The sequence below is a fragment of the Malus domestica genome, chromosome 15, assembly GCF_042453785.1.
Source record: "Malus domestica chromosome 15, GDT2T_hap1".
Lineage (NCBI taxonomy): Eukaryota > Viridiplantae > Streptophyta > Magnoliopsida > Rosales > Rosaceae > Malus > Malus domestica.
The window spans coordinates 24,561,577-24,573,710 of NC_091675.1; the positions used below are offsets into that span (position 1 = coordinate 24,561,577).

The 12,134-nt window shown below is 37.5% G+C and overlaps 2 protein-coding genes across 2 annotated transcripts; one reads left to right on the forward strand and one right to left on the reverse strand.

The window, feature by feature from the left end:
* On the forward strand, positions 1-4,393 carry LOC103401349 (CDPK-related kinase 5). The gene is made up of 11 exons (XM_008340065.4): positions 1-939; positions 1,435-1,565; positions 1,667-1,708; positions 1,843-1,951; positions 2,222-2,300; positions 2,408-2,704; positions 2,783-2,895; positions 3,092-3,199; positions 3,279-3,341; positions 3,437-3,604; positions 3,823-4,393. Exons 1-11 carry the CDS (start codon positions 382-384, stop codon positions 3,961-3,963), a joined length of 1,809 nt encoding a protein of 602 aa, XP_008338287.2. The 5' UTR covers positions 1-381; the 3' UTR covers positions 3,964-4,393.
* A 5,035-nt stretch (positions 4,394-9,428) lies between these two features.
* Positions 9,429-10,700, reverse strand: LOC139191799 (uncharacterized mitochondrial protein AtMg00810-like). Its single transcript, XM_070812819.1, has 2 exons — positions 10,489-10,700; positions 9,429-10,137 (listed from the first exon to the last, which is right to left on the reverse strand). Exons 1-2 carry the CDS (start codon positions 10,698-10,700, stop codon positions 9,429-9,431), a joined length of 921 nt encoding a protein of 306 aa, XP_070668920.1.
* Between the last annotated feature and the right edge of the window lie 1,434 nt (positions 10,701-12,134).

Sequence of the window (12,134 nt, forward strand, 5' to 3'; positions counted from 1 at the left end):
AAATTAATAAATTTGAGTTGTTGAATACAAATTATAAAATAAAATAAAATAAAAGCGAACGCATCGTCGTTTTCCCTTTTATCGCTTTGTCTATGGATTCCTATCCACCTCTCTTCTTCTTCTCAATTGCCGGAGACAAATCCCAATTTCCAGAAATTCAAATTTAAAATTCCGAATCCTTTCAAAAACAAGAAAAAGATTTAAAGAAAAAAAAAGGATTTTCCTTTTGCTTATAAATTCTTGAGAATTTCGGAAAGTCTCAGGGGTTTTTGAAAATTTTGATCCGGAAATCCGATACCCAAACGCGATGCTCTGACCTCTGGAATCGGGAATTGAAATCCCCAGGCTCGGTCTGTTTGGGGAGGAATCTCCGATTACCAAATGGGTCTCTGCACCTCCAAACCCTCCCTAAACTCTCACACTTTCTCGCCGCAATCCGATTCCCCACCAACCAAGGAGAGCTCCGTTCCACCGCCGGACGCCGCCGGAAATGGAGGAAACCGTAGAGATGAGAAGGCTGAGGAGGAGAACGTCAAGAAGTCTCCGTTTTTCCCATTCTACAGCCCCAGCCCGGCACACTACTTCTTCTCCAAGAAGTCTCCGGCGAGATCTCCGACGAATGTGAGCTCGAACTCGACCCCGAAGCGGTTCTTCAAGAGGCCTTTCCCGCCGCCGTCCCCGGCGAAGCATATAAGGGCGGTTTTGGCTAGGAGGCACGGGTCTGTGAAGCCAAACGAGGCGGCGATACCGGAGGGCGGCGAGGCGGAGGCCGTCACTGGCCTGGATAAGAGCTTCGGATTCTCCAAGCATTTTGGGAACAAGTATGAGATGGGAGAAGAGGTTGGGCGAGGGCATTTTGGGTACACTTGCAAAGCTACGTTCAAGAAGGGCGAGCTCAAGGGCCAACAGGCCGCTGTTAAAGTCATCCCCAAAGCCAAGGTTTGCAATTTCTTAGTTTGAATGGATTTACTGACCAATTGAGCTGTGAATTTTAGTGGGTTGTATGGAATTTGATGATCAGTGGCATTTGTGATCGATACGGGCCCTTCATACTTTACGTTGTCATTGTTTGAATTGGATCTGTAGGCAGACACTTGAATTAAAGGCAACAAAGAAGCGATTTGGTTGCGTAATTGTTATGCTTTCTAGACAGGAGAGATGCATATTGCTTTGCAAGAATAGTCTTTTGTTGATGAGTAGGTTGACATTTAGTCCTTCTACTTTCGATTGCGGTCTAACTATGAATTGGTGAAATGATTTAGTTTGTCTCTGGATTGCTAGTTTTACCTTCTTCTGGAAGCAACTTATGTTGCTGTGGACTTTGGCAGTTGGGTTTATTCTAGTACCTTTCTATGCTTTGTTTCATGGGTTTTGTATTTTTGGATTGTATTCTCATCGTATTTGCTGATTCTGTTTTGTTGTTTTTGTTGGTAGATGACTACTGCCATTGCCATTGAGGATGTGAGAAGGGAAGTGAAGATATTGAGAGCTTTAAGCGGACATGATAATCTAGTGAAATTTTATGATGCGTATGAAGACCAGGAAAATGTCTACATTGTAATGGAGTAAGTCCTGACCCCTGCATTTTGCTTGTACATGTTCTTCTGTAAGATTTTCTTAACTTCTTTCTTACGGACTTCTTTTGTTCAATTGTCGTATTTTTTAGATTATGTGAAGGAGGGGAGCTCCTGGATAGGATACTTGCCAGGTATTTCTTTTGGTGCCTGTTAGATTTCAGCGCGAGTATCTTGAATGTGTTATGTTTTGGTTGTTCTTGATGGACTGGGAATTAGTTCAACAGCAACTGCTGCCATATTAATTATATTCTTATTCCTTCTGCAGGGGTGGGAAATACACAGAAGATGATGCAAGGACCGTTATGACACAGATATTAAATGTGGTTGCGTTTTGCCACCTCCAAGGTGTGGTGCATCGGGATCTTAAACCTGAGGTAGGATATATGTTGTCCTCGGGATTGTATTAAAGTTGATTCGATGCATCACTAACGAAAAGTCACTAATATGTGGTAGATGTTTACATTTTTTTTTTAAAAGGGAGAAGATGTCATTTCATGCAGTTGCCTCCCTTTTGTTCATTTTATCTTCTTTGCTATCTCTAGTAAAAAGCATAACTGCATTTTTTTGGTCCAGCATTTGGGTGTTGTAACTTTGCTATCTTTTCATTTATGTATACTTATCTAAGTACTTAATTTCTGGATCAGAATTTTCTGTTTACGTCAAAGGATGAAGATTCACAGTTGAAGGCAATAGACTTTGGATTGTCAGATTTTGTCAAACCAGGTTGGTTGACAGTTCTTCAACATAAACATACTCTGTACTGTACTACTTGCTTTTTTTTAGCTCTCAAACTTTGTCCAATAGTTTCATATTGTTGAATATCATTGCAGACGAGAGGCTTAATGACATTGTTGGTAGTGCGTACTATGTAGCCCCCGAAGTTCTACATAGGTCTTACGCTACAGAGGCTGATGTCTGGAGTGTAGGTGTGATTGCATACATTCTTTTGTGTGGAAGCCGTCCATTTTGGGCTCGAACTGAGTCTGGCATTTTTCGGGCTGTTCTAAAAGCTGATCCAAGTTTTGACGAACTACCCTGGCCATCTCTGTCCACAGAGGCAAGAGATTTTGTCAAGCGCCTATTGAATAAAGATCCACGGAAAAGAATGACTGCTGCTCAAGCCCTATGTAAGTGCCTTGTTCACTCTGAAAATTGCTTGATCATGGTTACTTCTCAATTTTTTCACTCACTACTTTCTCTTGCAGGTCATCCATGGCTTAAAAATTCTAATGATATTAAAGTTCCTCTGGATATATTAATATTCAAACTCATGAAGGTCTATATGCGTTCATCACCTCTCCGAAAAGCTGCTTTAAGGGTGTGTATATGGTGCCATTTTCAATTGAGAATATGTACTAATATTGTTCTGGTGACTAGTAGAGGCTATTATTCCTTCACATTTGTTCTTGCCACCCTTTTTCTCTGCATCGGTTGCTTGTTTATTTTTGTATTTCATCTTTGTTTACTAATTTCTAGTAGCTTATTTGGTTCCCTCAACATTGGCATTTTGGCAGGCTCTTTCCAAGACATTGACTGTGGATGAGCTTTCTTATTTGAAGGAGCAGTTTGCGCTGTTGGAACCAAACAAAAATGGCACAATAAGCTTAGAAAATATTAAAACGGTGGGTTTCCTTCAAAATTATTTACTCTTTAAACTTGACCTATGGTTAGTCATGTTCCCGAACATTTTAATGTTGTCAGGCATTGATGAAAAATGCAACTGATGCAATGAAGGAGGCGCGAATTGCTGATTTTCTAGCATCGGTAGGTGCCTCGATGCTTGTAATGGATGTGGAAGGTTATTGCATTTGGTACATTCTTAATTCTTATTAGAATGTTATATTTCTTCTCTTTGGCAGCTTAATGCGTTGCAATACAGACGGATGGATTTTGAGGAATTTTGTGCAGCTGCACTCAGTGTGCACCAACTTGAGGCTGTTGATCGGTGGGAGCAACATGCTCGTTGTGCCTATGAAATTTTTGAGAAGGATGGCAACAGGGCTATTGTTATTGAGGAACTGGCTTCGGTATGTGTGGATGCATGATAATTGTGCCTTTCTTCAATCTTTTGTTGACTGATTGTTCCTACCATCTAATTGCTTTCTGTATCCACTGATTCACTTCTCCCCTTCCTAGTAGTAGTTATGAGCTTGAAAAAAAACATTAAATTCTTCGTCTTAGTATAAAATTTTCCGTCCACTGATATGCATATACTGATATGGGGCATTATGTGCATATGTTTCAGGAACTTGGCCTCAGCCCTTCCGTCCCAGTTCATGCGGTTCTTCATGATTGGATTAGGCACACTGATGGAAAGCTAAGTTTCCTTGGATTTGTCAAATTGTTGCATGGAGTTTCTAGCCGGGCTGTGCCAAAAGCTCAATAAAAGTTTTGATAAGATCCATGAAGTATAGATTTGCCGGTGCTGTCTTGACTCTTGACCGATAAAACAATGGTCTTGGGGGTGGTTAAGAAATTTTCTGGATGCAAATATTCTATATTTTGCAGCTGCAATATATAACCGAAGCGAATCATCATTTGATGAAGCTTCGGCATTGTGTGTACACTTGGGACCGGAGAGATATGACACCTTTGCGTTCGCTAGATGAAGCATTCAGTCGTGTTTTTCCACTGTAAATCTGTAGTATTAGTATAGTGTGTTCAGTTGCAGATTAGAATAGTTCTCAACTTGTTTACTAAAACGATCACACTTCGATGTTTCTGACATTAGACTGGCGGGACATGCCCTCAATTATGTTGTAGCATCTCTACTCTTAATACTACTATTTAATGAGCATCATATCTTTTTGTTTTAACTTGCCAATTTCTTTTTCAATTTGACATAACGAGCTCGTTTAGAATTGCTTCTTTAAAAAGCATGGATGTTCAAAACACTTGTAGTAAAAGTGCTTCTATTAGAAGCATTTGAGTTTTTTTAATAAAAAAATTTCCAGTGCTTTCGGAACAATGCTTGGAAGTGCTTCGTGATAGAGCCATACAATAGATGCCTTCCTTTTAAAAAGCACGTCTAACTTCTTTTTTCTCAAACATGGGCAAAAGTGCTTTTGGTGATTTGAAAGTGTTTTTAGATATTTTAAATTACTTTCAAATAAGTTCAAAATCAATGAGATGTACTAAGCCGCGACAGTTTTCTATCCATGAGTGAGTGATCGTAAGTTTTTATTTTATATATTATATATATATATATATATATATATTTTAATTTTTTTTATGTATGGTAGTGCAAGATTTGCTTGCATCAACTGACACATCCCAACTCGGATATTTTGGTGAACACAGGAGTCAAGGCGTGCTGCTTGACACCTGAAAGGTGATGGAGCCATATTATGAAATAGTTAAGTGAAAGTGTGAACAAATTAAAATCGAAACTAGAAATATTTAAACTAAGGGTGAGAATGCGCAGTATGGGATATACCCATAATATAAAGTATGTAATTGTTAGACAATAGCTAATAGTGTAGCAAAAGTAAGAATATTCCCATCCTAGGTAGGATGGATATTACACAGCTACTATAATTAAATTCCTACATTTACTGGAATGGATGTCAAAACCATCAAAGATCCCTCGCTCGCCATAGAAGTCCAACTATTAAGTCCTGGAGGTGTGCGAAACATAAAGTGTGAGCGGGTAAGAATAAGTTTTTTTATTTTATTTTTAAATTTTATTATTTGAAGGTGATGGGGGAGGGTACAATAATTAAGGGGAGTAGGAAGTTTCGAACCCATACACGGGTAAAAACTCAACACCTTATCTATTAGGATATTGGACCATATACAAATAAATATTTAATAAAACCTTTGTTTTTCTCAACATAATAGCCCCTCGTTGTGAACCCATATATATAGTTTCCAAATCATACTACGTAAGTATGAAAATCAATTACGGTTTAAAACAATTATTTCCAATTATATAGTAAACCACAATATATCAGCAACAAAATATAACATGCTTTACTCATATCATACTACATAATAGTATGACAGTTAATTACCGTAGAATCCTAATATTCAAATGTACGATAATCACAACATCTCAATCATACAAAAATAGTATGCTTATCATAATTATGCAGACAAACAAGCCCATGCAGAAAGTAACTATATGGAATAGGCCGAGTGTAAGGGCATCTCCAAAGAGACCACCATCTTTGCGGACTCATGTAGGGACTTAAAAAGAATCTTTGTGTCCTTAAAAGAATATTATCTCAAATGAGAGTGGCATTATAGTATAATTCCTAAATATAGAGATTATACTATTAAAAAATTATTGTTCATTTCATTAGAGTATTCTAGATGTTGATAAAAACCAAAATCCTGTATTTATCGTTGGGAAGTTGAAGTTGCAAAAAACCCGAAAGAGAAACAGCATGCCCACATGTAGGGATGGGTAAAATATCCACGATTATGGGTAATCGCGGTTACCCACCTATTTAAACTTCACGGTTACGGTTTTGGGTAACCGTTTAAATAAATAAACGGTTATGGATATAACCGTTTACTTGTGAAATTTAAATGGATGGTTATGGGTATTAACAGCGGTTATAAACGGGTAACCGTTTACCTATTTACTTCATATATGTAAAATTAACAAAAACCATATTCTCTAGGGGTGGAAAAAAAATTACCGAAAATTCCAAAACCGAACCGAAAATCCCAAAAATTTCAATACCCAATCCCGAATTGATCCCGAAATTTCAGTATGGGAATCGGTCTCACATTTTCATTCGTTCGGTAATAATCCCAAACCAAACCGAAAAAAATATATATTATTTAATTTTAAATATATATTTGAAATTGTAACAGCCGTCAGATTTGGTTGAGATTTAATCTCAATCGTTGAATTCAAATAAAACCCTCACTCAGCCGTCCTTAGATCAATGTATAAGTTTGTCCTCCCCATCTCTGCACCTAAGACTATTAAATGCAACATATTGGACACTTAGAGTTGCAGGAAGTTCTCCAAAGTTGAAAGTTGTAGAGATTGTAGCTGCTTACACGTCTTTATCCTTTGAAATATATAGGATATTTTGGGAGTGCCATGGAGCAGCCCAAAGTATGTTTCGTAGTCTTTTGTGATCGTTTTATCATTAACTAGCTTCATCTTCTGCCTTCAAGATCTGACTTCTAGCAAAGATTGTGGGGAACTGGGGATTCCCGATTTCATTTTTTAATTTGGGATTCCCGATTTGTACCGAAATTCCGAAAATATTTTGAGATTTTTGAAATTTGGGATTCCTGAAAATTTGGTTTGGGATTGGTCTTTAAATTTCCGTCTTGAAAAATATCGGTTTGGGATTCGGGATACTAATTTCGGTTCGATATTCTATACCGAACCAGCCCTAATGTTCTCTATCGGACAAAACTTAGATCAATGCTATTGACTATAGTGCATGGTTTATATAGCTAATTATAATATAATGTAGCTCATTATATATATATTATGTTAATACTTTACATTATGGGTTAAATAACCCAATAATACTGTCTTCTAAACAGTTTTCGTAATCCAAAAATACTTGGCAAATATTATATTATCTTCATTGGTAACAGTTAAAAATATCGGCCGTAAACTATTATTTCAATTATTGGAATGACATAAGGACTTAAAACTTAAAATACGGAAATGTATGATGAATGTACCTACAATGGTGTTTAATTGTCAAAAAAAAAAAAAAAAAAAAATTATGACAATTTTTTTTTTAAATTTTCAAGTTGTTAAAAAACATGTAGACAAGTGAAAAAGGGGTAATGGTAAAAAAAAGAAAGATAAATGGGTTAAAAAGGGTAAATGGTAAACGAGTATTAAATAGTTACGGTTAAATGTGTATGTGGTTATATCTATGGTTAACCATTTATAAATGGTTATGGGTATGAGTATAACTGTTTAGGCAATTACCCAACGGGTAAACGGTTATGTGGGTATGAGCACAAACGTTTATGAGTAAATAATCACAGTTACCTGCTTGCCATAACTGTTGCCCATTCTTACCCACGTGGCATGGGTGGGTTCAAAAAGCAAGGAAAAAAAAAAACAAAAGGTGTAGTATTCCCACGTGAGTGAGTTTATTTTCCACTCAAAATCAACATGGGACCACTTTTAGAATTTCTATATACACTCTTCATATTTGAGATATTCATCTCCCTACATATTATGATACTTTAGAGACTCAATTGGAAGTCTTTTGTCCCTATATTTAGAGACTCCATTTAAGCCTTCATTGGAGATGCTCTAATAATCTACGCTCAAGTACCTATACACATAAAGCTGGCTAAGCGCATCATGTACAAGTTCTAGTTGCCTATTGCAAACATAGTACAGGTTGACACCTACAATGAATCCATATTGAGCGTAACAGTGCGATGTACATACATGTGAAGCTGGTCTTGACCCGAACGAGTACTATAATTACGGTGTAAACATGCATGATGAGCAGATAAAAATATGTATATCATGCCATCATAATTTCATAAATCTCAACATCCTTAAGTAATACTTACAGTCATAAAGTGGAAGCATGACATGATGGAAAAGCACACTTTATCCAAACAGTTCTGAAATATATATATATATGTGTGTGTGTGTGTGTGTGTGTGAAGTAACCACTTATCCCTGTTCTTTTAATTTGAAAGCTTTGTCATGTGATGCTCGTTCATCAATTCTTTCGGCGGTGTAATTCAAGCATTTGGTTTCAAACAGGTTTGACAAAGTGACAAGGCATGGAATGGTTCTAGGGAAGATAACTGTTGCTGGCAAAGAAAGCTATGGTGCTGATAAACAACAACATACATTTACGGTGAGGCTTGAAGCTTAAGGTTGTCTTCTGGCCGTAATTAAAGTCGATTTTGAGTATACATGTTGGAAGTTGGCAATATTCTAGGTTCATATATAAAAGTTAAGAGAATGGTGGTCAGTGAGAAGTGATAATTTGCTTTTAAATAACCCTGTCATATATCGTAGTGTACTGTGTAGCTATTTGTGACTCTTTTAACTGATCCATGTTCGTGATGTGCAAGGTGGAAGTGATACGGATCAGGGGAATAAAGTAGCTGTGTCCACCATTTCCTTTGCTTGTGAAGGGTCGTAACCTCTACAAATTGAGAACGTTTAGACAGGTAGCTGTAATATGATGTCTTATTTATTCATTTAGCATTAACTGGTCTGCAGTATTAAGGTATTGGTTGGTTGCATGTTTTCTTGTCCACTGTTCAGCGTTGGAGTGAAGAAGCTGTAAGATCGAAAGTGCTTGCTGAGAAGCACAGACGAGGTGAAGCAGCAAGGCGTGTTAGAGCAATGAAAAAATCAAGGAAATTTGATAAATTCCGGTGAGTTAATTTGGTTGGTATGATGTATTTCTGAAGGTAGACAAGGAACAAGAAAACAGAGAAAGTTTAGAGGAATGTGAAAGGTTTTTCAGTCCATGCAGCAAGCACATATATTTTCATTAAATATCAACACATTGGATTTTTTCTTACAAGCTAATCTAGAGCAATATAAGCCCTTGATTCACAAACAAAGATCTAAAGCATACACTTGTCTTATGAGACTAGACATACACTTTCCTATTGGTTTCTTCCTTCTCAGCCACTTGATCAAAACTAAATTCTATTTAATTCCAACACTCCCCTTTAAATGAATTCTGGTTTTGATCCCAAGCATTCCTCTGAGATAGACAAATCTTTCCCTTGGTAGAGCTTTGGTAAAGATGTTTGCCATTTGATCCTGTGATTTGCAGTAGATCAGTTCAATGGTATTCTCCTGCAAGGCTTCCCTTATGAAGTGAAACTTCCTTTTGATATGCTTGGTTTTCTGGTGAAAAATAGGATTTTTGGTCATAGCCATTGCTCACACATAAGTGGTGTAGTATCCACTTGCATTTCACCAAAATCCTTTAACACAATCCTCAACCATATAGCTTGAGAGGTAGCCATTGCAGCACTCACATATTCTGCCTCAGCTGTAGACAATGCAACACTTTGTTGCTTGACAGAGGCCCAAGAAAATATCCCAGAACCAAATGTAAATGCATATCCTGAGGTACTTCTCATGTCATCTTCACTGCCACCCCAATCGCTGTCACAGAAGCCTACCAGAATTGCTTTTTCTCCCTTTTCATACTTGATTCCATAGTCCAAGGTCCCTGAGATATACCTTAGTACTTTCTTAGCAGTTCCCAAGTGAATTTTTGTGGAATTATGCATGAACCTTGATAAGAGACTGGCTGCATACATAATGTCAGGTCTTGTAGCAGTCAAGTAAAGCAGACTTCCAACCATTCTTCTGTATAAGCATTCATCAGCAGATTCAGAACCATCCACTTTACAAAGTTTCTCATTTGTGATCAATGGTGTTGCCACAGATTTACATCCTTTCATATTGAATCTTTCAAGCAATGATTGTGCATACTTTTGTTGATGTATGAAAATCCCAGTAACTTCTTGTATTACTCCAATTCCCAAGAAGTGATGCAACAAGCCAAGATCCGACATCTCATATTGTCTCATCATGTCCCTTCTGAATTCTTCAATCATTTCTTCACAACTACAAGTAAAGACCACATCATCAACATATATAGACACAATAAACATCTCAGAGTTCTCACCAATTTTTGTATATAATGTAGCTTCACTAGGACTTTTGTTAAATCCACTCTTGTTGAAATAGGAGTCTATCTCATTGTACCAAGCCCTGGGGGCTTGTTTGAGTCCATACAGTGCTTTGTTTAACTTGTAAACCCTCTCTTCTTTATTTGGTACTTCAAATCCTTGTGGTTGATCCACATACACTTCTTCCTCCAGAATGCCATTTAGAAAGGCTGATTTAACATCTAACTGGTGAAGTTTCCATCACTTTTGGGTAGCAAGAGCAATCAAGGTTCTAATGGTATCTAACCTTGCCACAGGGGCAAAGGTTTCATTGAAATCTACCCCAGGTTGTTGTGAGTAGCCTTTGGCAACTAATCTTGCTTTGTTCTTCTGTATTGATCCATCCAAATTCAGTTTGGTCTTGTAGATCCATTTCACACCTATTACAGGTTTATCACTCGGTCTATTTACCAATTTCCAAGTAGAGTTTTTCTCAATCATGGCAATTTCTTCACTCATTGCTTTCTGCCAAGATTGATCCTTCTCAGCTTCTTCAAAACTCTCTGGTTCAAAACACAATAGTTACACACTGTATAGATCTCATTTAAACTCCTCATTCTTAATGGAGTTGTTTCAGGGGAGGAATCCTGTAATTCTTGTCCTTCTGCATTTGAAGTAGAGGACTGAGGTCCTTGTGTTGGAGTTGAAAAATCATTTTGACTTCCATCCTGTATAACAGGTTCATTCACATTTTGCACTTCAGCTTGTGCTTCTTCCATTGCTAGTGGAAATGAGATAGTGTCAATGTTATTGGTTTCCCAATTCCATGCTTCATTCTTCTTGAACACCACATCCCTTGAGATAATCACTTTATGTGACTCAATATTGTAGAGCCTATAGCCCTTTTCACAGCTTCCATAACCTACAAGAACACACTTGACACTATTGATTTCAAGCTTGTGTCTTAATTGAGATGGTATCTGTGCATAGCAGATTGATCCGAACACCTTTAAGTGCTTCACACTTGGTTTTCTGCCACTAAATGCCTCAAAAGGTGTTTTCTTCTCAAGTGCTTTAGTTGGACACCTGTTTAGGAGATACACAGATGTATTGATAGCCTCACCCAAAAAAGAAAGTGGCATTTTCTTATCATGTAGCATTGACTTGGTCATTTCAACCACAATCCTGTTCTTCCTCTCAGCTACACCATTCTGCTGTGGTGTGTAGGCAACTGTCAATTGCTTCTGTAATCCTGCTCCTTCATAAAATTCTTGGAACTCAAGTGACATGAATTCACCACCTTTGTCGCTTCTTAGTCTTTTGATCTTGAGACCACTCTGAAGTTCAACCATCACTTTGAATTTCTTGAAGATTGAAAAGACTTCACTATTGTTTCTCATAAGATATACCCAAACCATCCTGGTGCAGTCATCAATGAATAACATAAAATATCTGTTCCCACTGAGTGTAGGTGTCTTCAATGGACCACACACATCTGTATGAATGAGTTCTAGAGGTTGGCTTGCTTTCCATGCATTTCCAGTTTCAAAAGAGTCCCTGTGATGCTTCCCCAATATGCAACCTTCATATGGTTCTTAGTCTCTTGTAACTCAGGAAGACCAGTCACCATTTGTAGTTTCTCCAATCTCTTTAAACTGTGAAAGTTGAGATGTCCAAACCTCTTGTGCCATAACCAAGAGTTTTCTGCAACATTTGCTTTTAGAGCAATTGAGTCATTGTAATCTAGCATAAGTGGAAAACTTTTGTTTTCTGTCATGCCAACTTGTGTTACCAAGTTTTGGAGGCTTCTGTCATCAAAGATCTCCACCATATTGTCTCCAAAAAGTAAGAAGTAACCATGAGCAATCATCTGTCCCACACTAAGGAGATTCTCATTAAGACCTGGTACAAGTATTACATCATTGATGAATCTTCTTCCACCCTTTGTCTCTA